At 37.6% G+C, this 15,381-nt stretch overlaps 1 protein-coding gene across 1 annotated transcript; it reads left to right on the forward strand.

Annotated features, from left to right (window-relative positions):
- The first annotated feature begins 264 nt into the window (after nt 1-264).
- gng13b (guanine nucleotide binding protein (G protein), gamma 13b) lies at nt 265-9,782 on the forward strand. The gene is made up of 3 exons (XM_046865570.1): nt 265-581; nt 6,111-6,239; nt 8,976-9,782. The coding sequence occupies exons 2-3, from the start codon at nt 6,142-6,144 to the stop codon at nt 9,079-9,081; spliced, it is 204 nt and encodes a 67-aa protein (XP_046721526.1). The 5' UTR covers nt 265-581; nt 6,111-6,141; the 3' UTR covers nt 9,082-9,782.
- Nucleotides 9,783-15,381: the final 5,599 nt, after the last annotated feature.

The raw sequence follows: 15,381 nt of genomic DNA on the forward strand, positions 1-15,381 counted from the left end.
TTAATTTAAGGTGCTACTAGAACGGAAAACATGTACGATTACGTTGCGATTAATCACGAGTGAACACATGGCAATCATGTGATTATTCGCGAATAAAATTTTTAACCCCTAAAATATATCAATATTATTATTAATTCGAGGTTATACACTGGTGCCTACAGAAGCCACGTTCTTCCGTTTCGCAACCCGGATCACTTGGGAGTCGTTCAAAAAGGAGCCGATTGAGCACGTGATTCGAGTCAGCAGTCGGTGAGCTCTTTGCTGTGTGTGCGCGCGCGTGTGTCTGTGTGTGCGTGTGAGTGTGTGCGCGCGCGTGTGTGCTCCTCTCCACTTCGAGCATCCTTTCTGTTCCCCTGCAGCTCCTCATCACTGGGGATTAGCGAGTCCCCACTGCATCCTGCTTCTCTGTATTCTGCGCTTCCAGTCTCTTGAAGGATCTACAGGATCTGAAGCACGAGAAATTGTGGGCACTTGGATTTTTCCACCTCCTTCGCGTCCTTTACTAAAAAAAAGAAGGAAAAAAAAAAAAAAAAAAAACCAGCAGTCACAGTTTCAGCCAAAAAAAGAAAAAAAGAAAAAAGGTAAGATCTTTAAACGCAAGGAAATATTTCTAGATGTGATGCGATCGTCGGGGCAGTGGATGTTATTTTATATCTTTGTGGTATATGTAGATATGAGTCATGACTTGTACTGCACAATGCGGATGAGTTTATTGCCTTTTATTATTTCCTTATTTTCTCTCCATCCTCATCCCTGCACATCCCTGAAAAAAGATGCCGTGATGTCAAACTTGGGATTTATTTTGTTTTTGGTTTTTTTTGTTTTTTTCAATGCGGATCTTGGGGTTGATCTGAATATTGGACTGTTTGCTTTGCTGACATAATAACTGCAGAGTCTTCCGGTAGTCCTGTACACACACACACACACACACACACACACACACACACAGAGAAAAGACAGGGAGAGACAGAGAAAGAGTGTATGTCTAAACCCATTGATATGTACGACAATATATGTTCATGCATCCAATCCAATCTAATTGTATAATATAACAATTATTACTAATATTATTCCTACTGACTCCTTCCCAACCATGATGACTGTTTCCTGATCATATAGCCATTACCATAAATGTCAGTCCTATGCCCTGGAAAGTATCTCAATCCAACATAAAAAAAAAAAAGCAGCACAGATTTACTCAACATCTCAGTGCACAAAATTGTGCCGCATGCTCAGTATTCGTCTTGAGGCTCAGTTTAAAGCCTATATCACCGCAATCTAAATGCGCTGACTGAAGATTCTGGGATTCCAGTGCTGAATAAACACCTACACTGCTGCATTAACACGTCGAATGCTGAATTTACTCCTAACTTTGAATGCATCGTTTCAGCTGAAGTTCTCGGGCGTGCTTGGGCATCACAATGTCAGTCACACAGCTGGACAAAATCTAGATGTTGAATTGGTTTTGAAAATGTTTCTGGAAACGTATCAGAAACGTAGCAATACCTTCCGAAATGTCCGTAATTGGACCAAATGTGTCAAAAAAATTGAAGAGTTCTGTCCGTTTGTTTGGTGTGTTCATGGCCGCTGCATTGGTTTAGTTAATCTCTCTTTGAGTACAGATACACTTAGAGTAAGTAGGTGTAGCTGGAAATAAAACTTTTGGCATAATTGTGTATACAACACATATAAAAATGATGATACGGTATAAATTGAGGATCCCTGGTGGCAAACTGTTGTTAGATAGCGAGTCCCTATCGCTAAGGTAGACCTGTCATTTTCCCAAAAGAGTCATTTCAGTAAGGTTCACAATTCATTTCTTCTCTGTCAGGATAAAAATGTACTGGTAAAAAAAATTCCCAGTGTGTGTTCCAACGTTTTCCATTGCATCGCCGTGTCTACCTCACCCACCCCCTGTATCTGGGCTGAAATCATCCGCCTCATTAGACGCCCTCAGTCAGAGCACCAAGTATCTGTGATTGTGAGGTGACAACACATATCGCGCGTTTATGGCCAGTTCTTCAGCCCGTGTTCCCAACAGTTTTTCCCCGTTAAAGGCTTCAGTGAGTTCAAAACAAGCTGACTAAGATTCATCCAGTCAGAGAGAAAAACCAATTGTGATTTCCTAAACACAGCAAACAATGGAAATATACACCGACCAGGCATAATGTATTGCATTATAACATTATGAGCGATGAAGTGAATAACACTGATTATCTCTTCATCATGGCACCTGTTAGTGGGTGGGATATACAGTATTAGGCAACAAGTGAACATTTTGTGCTTAAATGTGATGTGTTCGAGGCAGAAAAAATGGGCAAGCGTAAGGATTTGAGTTTGACAAGAGCCAAAATGTGATATTATTATATAGTGTAATATTATATATAGTGGTCATAAAGTTATGCCTGATTGGTGTATAGAAGAGGAAGTGCAAACAGCATCTTAACTTCAACTTGAGTTTTGTCCAATGCAAGTCTTCTTACAAGGACAGAATTCTTGCTTTTAACACACCATTTTCGTCACGATTCGTCCAATTATGGACATATTTTAATGAAGGACTTTGCAAATAAGACTGCAAGGTGGCTTTTTAAACAAAATGCCTTCCAATGACGCATACACGACCGACTGATGCATGGCTGTTGTTGCTAGATGTTGCTAGCTGGTTTGAGTGTTTAAGAAAATGCTGTACAGTCTTTAGGAGAGTTAACACAGAACATCATCTGGTCTTTTTCCAGTCTCATCCACCCAGTTTTGGTGAGCCTGTATCTACTGCAGAAACTCAGAAATCTTCGACTGCTGTTGTATTCGAGATGCTTTTCTGCTCTTCACAGTTGTAAAGAGTGGTTATTTGGGTCGCCATAGTAATCTCCTACATCTCTCAAGGAGTTTCTGCCCACAGAACTGCTGCTCAATAGATATTTTTTTTTTTACTAATTCTATACTGTTGTGCTTGAAAATCCCAAGAGGTCAGCACTTTCTAAAATACTCAGACCAATCAATCAAAATGTGACCACAGGGATCACATTTTCTCCCAAAAGTGCTATTTCTTGTGACGGCTACATGCTTTTATGCATAGCACTGCTGCCAAGTGATTGGCTGACTGGATATATGCATGAATATGCAGGTGTACAGGTGTTCCCATTAAAACGGCAAGTAAATGTGGGGTTCTTTGGAAATAAGGTATTAAGAATACAGCATAACGTGAAAATATTTTTCCGTTATTGGCGAGTCGGAGTTTCGTATCGGCGCACGGCTATTTTTATTTGCCCGTGTGTTTCGCCATAGAACTGATCGGATGCGTGACTCACAGTGTTTTTGAGGACTCATCGATCTCGGTGTGTTCACTCATCTGTGCTTTGACTTTAGGCAAAAGCCAGTCTGTGTCCTGTTCTGTTACACAAGACACACTAATGGCATGTCGAGTCATTTTTTTAGGGCGTTACAGATCACTGACACTACATTTGATGAAAATTTGTGCATTTGCACTAGATATGATAGACAAAGTACAATGCACATAAAATATCATTAAAAAGACTAATTTTAAATAAATAGTTGAGCTATGGTAATGCGACACTCCAGTAATTACACTGTGACTGAAAGGTCATGAGTTCAAATCCCACTCCCTCTTTGCGTAAAATAATTATTATTAGTATTGGTGCTTGGACCCCTTTCGTTTTCATGAGAATTCTATTTTTTTTATCTTCTTCTAGACTGTAGGTCAAATAGATGTTTAATAAGTTTAACTGTAGTCCTTCCTACTACTTATCCAAGACAGAGGTGGGAAGTAATGAAGTACAAATACTTCATTATGGTACTTAAGTAAATTTTTCTGGGATCAGTACTTTACTTCACTTTTTATTTGCCAGGCAACTTTTACTTTCACTCAATAAATTTTTTACACAAATATCTGTACTTTCTTCTCATTTTTTCTTTTCCTTACGCACCGTTTTAAGCCTATCAACCTATTTCTTGTCATTGTGCAGCTTTTTCAAACTACCAGTGGTGTATCATTTCCTGGCTATCATGCACCAGAGACGTAGGCTAGCCTACGAAGCTAACAACAAGCAAGGCAGAATGTAACAAAAGTACAGCTAATGCTTATGAGACAGAGGGAGTTTGAGTGCTGCAGAGATCGCTGTTCTTTTGGAAGGTTCTTCTCTCTTCACAGAGAAACGATGGAGCTCTTTCAGAGTGAACATCAGGTTTTTGGCCACCTCCTCTGGCCCGCTCTAGGAAGAGTCCTGGAGCTTCCAAACTTCTTCCATTTATAGATGATGGAGGCCACTGTGCTCATTGGGACCTACAGAAAATTGTCTACAGACAATTCCTGGGATTTCATGGCTTGGTTTGTGCTCTGACATACACTGTTGACTGTGGGATCTGATATATACAGATGTGTGCCTTTCCAAATCATGTACAATGAACTGAATTTAACACAGGTGGACTCCAATGAAGTTGTAGATACATCTGAAGGATAATCAGTTAAAACAGGAGGCACCTGAGCTCAATTTTCAGTGTTATGGCAAAGGCTATGAATACTTATGTACATGTGATATTTTTAGTTTTTTAATTTTGAATAAACTTGCAAAGATTTTCTTTCACATTGTTATTATGAGGTATTGTATTGCAGAATTTTGAGGTAAATAAGGAATTTTATACATTTTGGAATAAGGCTGAAACAAACATTTTTCAACTTGAGTGAAAAAGTGTAGTCAGTATTTCAACTTTTACCAAAGTCTTTTAAAACATGATTATCTGTACTTTTACTTGAGTGAAGGATTTGTGTACTTTTGCCATCTCTAATGCAAGACGGATGAACCTGATCAACCGGATTCTGACCCTATAGTGCTGCGTTCTGGCCAATATCTAACGATTAACTACATTTCTCACCTCTTACCACGATTCTAAATGATGAAAAATGATTTGCAAACAATATGGCTGCCACATTTCAGTCATAATCGGTTGGAGCAAATTCTATGTAACTCATAAAATGAAAAGTTTCTAAAGATAAGTTTGAATTTTGGTCATACAGATACGTGTTTTGCAGGACCTAAGGTTATGAAAATTGAACAGTATCTAACAGTGTATATCTATGGCAGTGATCCTCAAGGGCAGGTTTCATTACAGCAAATTAGGATGTGTACTTGGTGTTGATTGAAACCCAAGATGAACTAATCACACATTTAGGAGGTGATATTTTCAATAGTTAAGGTGTTGGACTTCTGAATGTAACGTGGTGAGTTTAAAGCTTAGAACCTATGAACTACAGATTATAATAATATTTCTAAAGATGAGCTCTGAATAAAAGTGGCCAAATAATTCATTACAAAGAGCAATAATGACTTTTGGAGGATAAATAATTAAAAAATGATGACAAGATACCTCCTGAATTTTTTTTTTATTACCTTGTAGTCTTATATATATATATATAAATGAATAGATAAGCTATGGTATTGCAACACTTTGGTAATTAAAATGTACTGGTTACTGCAAGATCATAAGTTCAAATCCCATGAGCCTTTGTGAAATATATTATTATTGGTGCTTGGACCCCTTTTGTTTTCATGAGGATTCTGCTTCCATCTCTAGAAGTTCTAAACATTGTTTTCTTTTACAGAAATAATCTTCAGGTCTGGAAAAAAGAGCATATCATAGTGTTCCTTAAAATTAGCTGGGTTGAAGCAAAACAGATTGTAGTATCTCTTTCCTGCTCTTATTTCCTGCCCTTACTGTACATCCACCTGCATAAACATGTTTTACAGTAACAGTCTGTAGTGCAATAAAATTTAACAGGACAATAGGAGTGAAACTCTGAGTGCACACTACAGACTGAGTGAAATCAGATCAGAGACGTCAGCGACTGACCGGCAGGGGAAAAAATGCTTTTAAAGCAATGGAACACCTGCATGATGGATGCTTTTAAGGCACACACACTTTAACACTGTCCTGGCTCATTTCTTTATCAGTGTGTGGGAGGATCGAGATCCCAGATTGCAGTTTGCTGTATTTAGATCCCATATAATTCGTCTAAAATAGCTCAAGGCAGTTGTTGTTTTTTTCTTTTTGGTTTAGGAAATTCCCAACCTTTTATTTATTATTTATTTCTCTAGGTCTGGTGCTATTTAAACCGGAACCGCAGCCATGGATGAAATGGATGTGCCGCAACTGAAGAAAGAGGTGGAGAGCCTCAAGTACCAGCTGGCGTTCAAGAGGGAGAAATCCTCCAAGACAGTCACAGAGTAAGAATCACACAATTGGTTATTTATTGGTGTGATCTATAGGAAAATCTATACAGGTGATAAGGAATAATCCTCTGATGTCATTTAATACGTTTAGAGCCAATCCACCAATGGGTCATGTTTCTACAAAAAAATATTCAATCCACCCGCAGTTCCCACTTGTGCTAACGAAACAGCTCTGACAAATCGAATTACGACACCACAAAACCTGTAGTATCTGGCACTAAAATGGTAACAGCAGGTACTTCAAGTCCTCTATGTTGCAAGGTGGGCCTCTGTGGATCGGACTTGTTTGTCCAGCACATCCTGCAGATGCTCAGAGTGAGGTCTGGGAAATTTGGAGGCTTTAACTCATTGCCATGTTCCTCAGACAATTCCTTAACCATTTTTGCAGTGTGAAGATTATCCTCTTTAAAAAGGGCACTGCTATTAGGGAATACATTTGCCATGAGGGTACAGGGTCTATAAACAAGGTATCAACCGTTTAGGTACCAGTAAAGTATCAACTGTTTAGGTATCAACCTGAATCCCAGCGGTCAATGTTTTAAAGCAGAAGCATCATACTGCCGCCAACAGCTTTCCTTCTCCCCATAATGCATCCAAGTGCCATTTCTTCCCCAGCCCAGCACAGCCCAATGTTATGGCTAATTGCTCTAGCACTGATAAAAATCTTTATTGAATGACTTTCAGATAAGAATTTTCAATAAATGGAAATTATCGTTCAAGATTTTCTTTCTGATGAAATGTTGTTTAGATAAAATGTGTTTGATCAACATGAAATATTTGACCTGTTTTTACTTTGGTTAATAACGTGTTCAATACCCAAAATGCTGTTTGACTTCTTGCAGATAGTAGGATTTCTACCCAATGAGACTGATACAGGATCACTTTGATCCTTAAACAAATCAGGTTCCAAACCCTCGAAAGTTTACAATGATTCCATCCTCACATATCACCTACCGTATAATAATATGGATAATATTCTATGAATTCAATAATACTTCAGAAATTGTCAGGAGTCTGATCCTTCTTTCATCATCCACTATGAATGTTATAATCAGATCTTCGCTATTGGCGAATATTAACGATAAAAGACTTCCTTCAGACATCTTTACCCCTAGTCTGGAAGGAGCCACTCCACTTTAATGCGCATTAGTCGACTTTTCACATAAACACTACCTACATTTAATCAGCTGCCAGCAGCCAGTTCCCTCCACTTCTAATCTCATTACCCTGTAACTGCTGATTCATACTGAAATACCTGCTATAATCCCCTGGCACATTCACACTGTACTTTATAGCGTACATTCATCTCAACATTCGCGCCTAGCAGTCCTCTCGTTTAAACACCGCGTATTTTTGATTTGAATTTATTTTGTACAATTGTGATCTAGCGCGATCGTTTCTGTGTGTGGAGGGAAAAAAGCTTTCAATATATAATGAAATAATACTGTGTCGAAATCCATATATTATAGTTGTCATAAAGCACTGTAGTAATATCATGGGCGGGGTCATGGATTCCTACATTCTATTTCCGAAAATGTGTTTTCTTCTGTGGTTCTTTTTAAAATTAGACACACACGTGTCTTTGCGTGCTGTAAAATGACCATTTTTATTTACGTTTCTAGTCAGTTCCAGCATGACACCGGTTCGATGCACAAATGTCATTAACATGAAGCGGTAAAACTCAAGCAGCGATGAATTGGAACCCGATCTTTCCGAAAGCTCTTCTGGCTGATTGATCACAAATCCTCATAGCCACGCTGCAAAGTCTTGTGGAAAGCCTTCCCTGAAGAGTGGAGGTTGTTATAAAAACATAACGTGTGTAGTGGTAATGTATTCAAAAACATTCGGCCGTATCTCTATTACCATGGGGTGGATTATTAAATTACCATGAGGTAATATAGTAAAATAAAACGTGTTACACCATAGTGAAATTCCATTAACATGATATAGGTGTACTTATTGAATCTGTAGAATCTAAGGAGAAACTTCTCCATCATGGCTATTTCAGTCTGCATCCCAGATCGTAGCTCAGAAATACCAAATCTGATGAATCAGTGTGAAACTCCTACGCTCAACATGCTGGACGTCTGTCATTTGGATCTGTGCAATACTCAGTTAGGGTTTAGCACGCTGTGTTAGGGCCAGAGTTTGTTCGAGGAATTTTTATTTGGATCCATTATGGCAATTAAAACAGTGCATTTTTATGTTTTGGCAATTTAAACATAGGAAACTGTTGACTTTTTTGGATTTTTACACACATTTGTACAAATCAGAATCACTCAAATTGGGTGATACCATTAGATCCATTTCTTATCATTTTGTTTTTTTCAGCAACATCCAAACAATTTTCACAGGCCACACGTTTACATTTACCGCATTAAGCAGACGCCCTTATCCAGAGCAAATGATCTCATTTATATGACTGAGCAGTTAAGGGCCTTGCTCAAAGGGCCCAGCACTGGTAGTTTTGTGGAGCTGGGATTGGAGCTCACAGCCTTCGGATTGGAATCCCCAATTCTTAAACCTTGAGCTTTTACTATGCATTTGATGAGCAATACAGAGACTACTACAGAAATAAACCACTCTCAAGCATCAAATAGGGACAAGATCGCATGTCGTTTGTAGTGTGAAACCTTAATATAACCATGATTCTGAAACAAACAGCAATGCCTTACTCCTCTCATCTCTCATTCCCTTTATCTCTATCTGTCTATCCTCTTCCCGTTCTAGCTTGGTGAAGTGGATCGAAGATGGCGTGCCCACAGACCCGTTTTTGAACCCCGAACTGATGAAGAATAACCCGTGGGTGGAAAAGGGCAAATGTGTGATAATTTAGGACGGGAACAACGGAACAGCACGGATCTGAATGTCCACACAGATACACACACACACACACACACACACACACACACACACACAGAGGCATTAGCACCTTCACTTGCAAGATCTGAAACTATGCCACGCATTACTATACTCTATTCATAAAGGTCAATATGTTATTTAAAAACTCACTATTAAAATTCTACTCATAGAAAGAAAAGAACTTGATCTATTTATATGCAGTTCTTTTTAGTCTGTTACAGTTTCGTTTGCTTGTTTTAGTGTCTCACTGCCAGAAAATGAGTGACAGATTAACGTCCTGCAAATAAACAAAAAAAAGGAAAAAATTAACAATCTTGAAACAGATAAATGTGCACATCGGGTCTGTTTTTCTCTGCAGCGTGTCAATCTGTCTGTCATGACAGTGCACTTTTTCAACCGAAACCACACAAACGTGTTCATGTTCACGTTCGCGTTCAGCACCGCTATTTTGTTGAGTCTTGTTTGATTCATTAATTTATGAGCTATTTATTTATTTATGTTTTTTTAATGAACTGTTGATGCTCTGATAGACTTGATATTTTAACATGTAGGTCGGAGGGTCCGAGTTACATTACCAAGAAGAGTTTTTTTTTTTAAATATGATGTTCTTAGTAGAACAGAATTCATTTTTTTCCTATTTATAATCTGTTATTTGACAATAAATCTTCATCTATATGGCTGATATGATATATGACCATATTCACGACATCATCCACACACTTAGAGATCTTTTCCAATAACATACTTTTGACACATCTAGTATGAAAATGTGGTATTTCACATAAAAGAATTCATACAATTTTAAGCTTGCCTAAGCTTTTTACGAACTCGTGTTATGTAAATCAGCATCAGTTATGAAACGGGACTCCAAAAAAAGGGTGTAGTCTAGAGGTTATGTATAAATATAGATATACACTGTATGGACAAAAGTGTTTGGACACCTGAGCATAAGATTGACTTGTGCATTTTGAACCTCCCATTCTACATTTAGTCTTGAATTGCTGTAACCTCCCACTCTTCTGGGAGGATGTTCCACTAAGTTTTGAGAGTGCTTGCGGAGATTTGTGCTCATTTAGCCACAGGGGTGTTAGTAAAGTCAGGTAGGTGAGGTGAGGAGGCCTGGGTGCAGTCAGAGTTCTAATTCATCCCAAAGGTGTTCAATGGGGTTGAGGTCAGAGGAATATAACCTTGCCAAGAAGCCAGGAAAAACTTCCATCATGATGCTGCCACCATCATGCTTCACTGTGGGGGATGAAGTTGTCAAGCGATAAAGGGTTTTCAGTGAAACTAAGGCTGGAATGTTCAGTTTTGGGTCTCAATATATTGGAAAAAGCTTAATCTCCGAGATTTGAGTGTATCCAACATGTCTTGCTCAAAACAGGATGTTTATGTATGTGCTTCTTTTGGAACATCCCATTCCTCTTCTGTTATAGTAACCGCTATTGTTCTGGGAAAATGTTCAACTAGATTTTATGGAGATTTGTGCTCATTCAACTACAAGTGTGTTAGTAAAGGTACTGATCGAGGTGAGGTAAAGAGGCCTGGGGTGTCTAGATCATTTGTAGCAGGAAATCTTCTACTACAAACCCATGTATAGCATATTTTCATTGAGCTTTGTGCACAGGAACAGGTTTGGGTCTCCAAGATCAAGTGAAGGGAACATTTCATACAATTGTGTTACAAATTTGTGTTAACAGTAACCAATACTTTTGTCCATATATTGTAGTGTTTGTGGTCATTTCGATTTTTCTTTTAATGTCAGTTTTAGATTTTTATTTCAAATGTAAACGCAAATGAAAACAAATCAAATATTAGCTGTATTTAGACAATCAGTGTATCAGTCTTTTTCACAACAAATGTCAAAAAGTCGCTATGCGAAGGGTTTTTCTTGACCGTCACACAAATGAGTCTCCTATTCTTATTAATTACCTAGACTACAGTGTTTTTTTTTTAAAGAAGACGTCCCCGACCTCTGGGACTCAATCCTTGGATGTGGAAGAGTTGCTACAAGGTTGCAAGAAGGTTCTGGGGAAAACATATATATAGATAGTTACACGGTTCTTTAGTGTTCAATAATAAATAATAAAGAAAAATAGGCACTTGTTTTATTTTTTTCTTGATAAGTGATCAAATAAAAACAGTTCTTGGTAGGAAACTCTGTCTCTCTGACCTGACCTGACCTGTGTGACGAGCGAAAAGAAGAAATAACACACATTATGCCAGTTCTTACCATCTGATACCGCCTTGGTCACGCTTTCCTTAAAGAGAATGAATGTGTTTTTTATAAGAGAGCCGGCTCCAATGCACAAAATCATTTTTTTTTTGGTTTTTTTTTGTGTTTCAAAGGCAAGGCAAGGTGTGTGTTCATTTTTGACTTCTGATTTTGTTCAGTTTTTATATATTTAACAATTTAAGACAAAAAGGCGTGTTAGATATTATGCATAAGATTATGGGTACTAGGTTAATGACTAAGCAATAAGTAATGGCATTTTTTATTGAATGTTTTACAAAAAAAAAGGGGAAAAAATATTTAACATTTATCTTGAATAAAGTAGAGGACTTTTAGACAGCTTTGGTGTTTGGGCTTTTTTTCCCATGAGTGTGATTGTGTGTATTACACAGTATTGCTAAATCTGAAATCAGTGAAATCTCATGTTATCCACCCAGCTAAATATTACTAATATTCTAATATGTAATCTTATATAATATAATATTTTTAAATGAAATTACTATGAAATGATGGACTGGCGTCTCATACAGGGGGTTTTCCCTCCAGGGTTGGTTCAAGATCCAGGGTGACCCTGACCAGGATAAAATACTAACTCAATGATGAATAAACAAATATTGTTAAGCAACGGACACTGCATTTATTCCTCCAAATTTTTTATCTTTTTTTTTCATCCAGAGGGTTACAGGTGAAACATAGTGGATTCTGTGTTATCAGCATGGCTCAGGCAATAAAAAGATGTGATATTTTGTGGTTGAGCTGGAAATTCTTCTCTGAAAGCCTAATTTTTAACAAATGAGTAGCTGCATTCAATTTTTATTAATTAGCACTCTGCATCATCTGTAATACTCTGCGTGTCCGTCGACTTTACTTTGGAGTGATTGAACTGCACTGACTTAATTTTGTGCATCTCTTGGAGGCTTTAGTCTGATTGTATACCAAAGTCAGGGAGGGATTTAACTAAAGCTCGACGGATTTTACCGATAGTAATAGCTAGCTACTTCCCGATAACTGATAATCATACTTGGATAATGGATAAAAATAATAAATAATAAAAAAAAAAACATTTTACACTCTGTGTAAAATAGTACTAAACTTTATTACAAAAATAAATAAAAAACAGTACTGAATCCTGCAAATGTGCTAAATAAAATAAATGTTATTATTTAATTTTATTGAGAAAATTAGAAGCATTCAAACTTCAAGTAAATAAAACGTTACATCCAAAATAAATATAAAATATACTTTAAATAAACAGCCTGTGGCATCAGTGATTTACCTCTAGAGCTTGCTCTCATACTGTATAAGGCAACCCGGAAAAATCTGTATGGATTTTTAAGTTAGTATTAGTTTAGTTTTTAGTTCGTTAGTTTTAGATAGTTCCAGCAATCAACTATTGATCTGCAAAATCTCTTGACCTCTAGTTTTAACTTCACATAGTCCATTTTTCTGAACAGTTAGTGTGGTGATGACATTCGTGAGGTTGAATGGACTCTGATGTAGTCGAAATAAACTAGACTAATAGTGTATGTTGCACACCATGGGTGCAGGATTTCATTCCAACCAAGCAAACCTAATAATCTATCGCAAACCAAGATCAAGTATTTAAGCAGATGGACTCAGGAGTTACTTGGTTGGAATGAAAAGCTGTACACACACTGGCTCAGTTGTCATTTTGCACCACTGTTGTAGATGGGCCATTATCCAGATCGTTTGGTATCATCATGCATTCATGGATCTCACTGATGTTGTGAAGTTTGGCACTTCATTAAATACCTTCCATGTAATGTTGTTTCATTGCAATGAATATATGATATCAAACAATCTAATGATGAAATGACCTTGTAACATTTATGTAATATAGGGAGTTGCCTATTAAATCCTTAAAGTACATTATGTTCGCCTTATTCCCATTCTCAAGGATTATTTCTAAGATATACATTTCTAAGATATATTAGCTGACTCATCAAACTGCGATGGAGCTGGTTGATAGCCATACCATAATATATAATTGATAGTCTTTTAAAAAATAAAGTGAGCACCTTTGTGGCACTGTCGCGGTAGACTCAGTCACCTAGAAAGAAAAAGGTAAAAAACGTTTCCATGAAGGGAATCAGAAAAGTATTGTGTGCTCATCTGCTCAGAACCCTAATAATTAACCTCAGTGTTGGTGTTGTAGTAGAAACTTGAATTGGGCAGAACGCTTGGATGATGAGTGAAACGAGAGAGGGTTTTACCATATTGTAGTGCAAAGTAGAGGAAGAAGTAGGCATGAGGTAAATTCAGACCCTGTTGAATGAAACAACTTGGGTAGAGATGCACACAACTGTTTCAGCATGACAATTCTTCAGTGCAGAAAGTGAGCTTCATGAAGATGTATTATAATAGATGTTCCCTTGTGGTTGAATGAGCACAAATCACTTCAAACAGATTCCAAAATCTAGTGAAAGAGTGCAGGTTATTATGAAAGCAAATGGGGACTAAATGTGGAATGGTAAATTCAAAAAGCACATACCAATCTTATGGTCAAACGTCTACAAAATGTAGTCCATATACTGTATGAGGAAGGCCAAGAAGAAAATCCCTTTTAGAAGATTAATGAAGCAGCAGCGTAGAGCTTCTACAGAGTGAACATTGCCTCATTGGACCTTATGTGCAATGCAGTGTGATTGAGGGATTCAACAGAAAGCAGCATCAGAACTTTGAGAAAGATGAACGCAGAGAGCAGACTAGATTGTGTAAACGTTGGTGAGTTAATTTATTCGTTGCCAGTAACCAAATGTGTTCACACCTGGGGTTAGAGTAGCCAAGGTGGGTGGAAACCCAGACAATCGAATGGAAGAGACCTATATGAGAAATGGGAAGAAACTTCTAGAAACTCTACACACACTGTAACCAAAGATAAGAATTGAGCCAGAGACCATGAAACATTTTAGTGTTCAAACCACAATAAAATGGCCAATGCTCCCCACACACCACATACCACACGGATTTTAATGCATAATGATATCTGACTAAGGAGTTCCTGTTTTAAAAAGGGAGACATTCAGCGTTTTGTATTTGGGAAACATTTGCATGGAAACATAGCTATATATAAACACACACTGAAACACTCCACATACTTGCTGTCATCTTTCCAGCTTCCTCAGCTTCCGCTCTTTTCCCCCAGTTGCAAGAGCAGCAATATTCTCCTTTAAATAATAGAAGACCATCACTTCTCTCCTCTAAAACAAGATTATATAGAGTTGGGTTAAAAACTTGAGACCACTGCCAAAACCTGTGTATTAAATGAATCATTAATAAACTGGTCTCCAGGACAGAGTCTATCAGTTGTACATTCTAGAAACAGCCTCAATATTCAGTCAGTACATTAACATTTCATGCAACATTAAAACATCTGTCATCACTGAAGCATTTAAAAAAATGATCTTTTAGCTAAAATATACAGTATATGGAAAAGGTTTGTGGACACCTGAGCATAAGATTGGTCTGTGTATCTTTTTGAACATCCCCATCCACTTTTCCACTCTTCTGAGATGTTACACTAGATTTCTGAGAGAAAGTAGAATAAAAATGGGTCATTGTGTCTCAAGGATCAGTTTAGACACGATAATGATGTTTTTCTTACATTAAAAAGGGGGATGTTTTTTTGGGGGGGGAGTGGTGTGAAGAATAAATGGCAGGTTCTGACTTGCATGTTAAAAAAAAAGAATAACGTGTGAGAGAAATTGCTCTGTAAGTCTTAAATAAGGTCCATATTATTACTGATCAACCAACATCGCTTCAGCTGATAAAATCGTGCCTGTAAAGACGTGGTCAGGGGGTCTTTATCAAGAATACATACTGATGATAATCTTTTTCCAGGCATATGAGGTTCTCACAATGTTGGAGGCACACAATTATATAGGATGCCTTTTGGATTTGGATATAAAATTTTCCCGTCACTTGAACTAGGAACCTGTTCCAGCATGGCAATGTGCACAAAGTCAACTCTGTGAAGATTTGTTTTACATAGATTAGAGTAGAAGATTTCCTGCTGTAGAGCTC

The sequence above is a fragment of the Silurus meridionalis genome, chromosome 14 (assembly GCF_014805685.1).
Source record: "Silurus meridionalis isolate SWU-2019-XX chromosome 14, ASM1480568v1, whole genome shotgun sequence".
Taxonomy (NCBI): Eukaryota; Metazoa; Chordata; class Actinopteri; order Siluriformes; family Siluridae; genus Silurus; species Silurus meridionalis.

Coding starts and splice junctions, on each gene's coding strand:
- gng13b (XM_046865570.1), top strand. CDS start 6,142: ATGGATGAAATGGATGTGCCGCAACTGAAGAAAGAGGTGGAGAGCCTC. Junction 6,240..8,975: donor TCCTCCAAGACAGTCACAGA/GTAAGAATCACA, acceptor TTCCCGTTCTAG/CTTGGTGAAGTGGATCGAAG.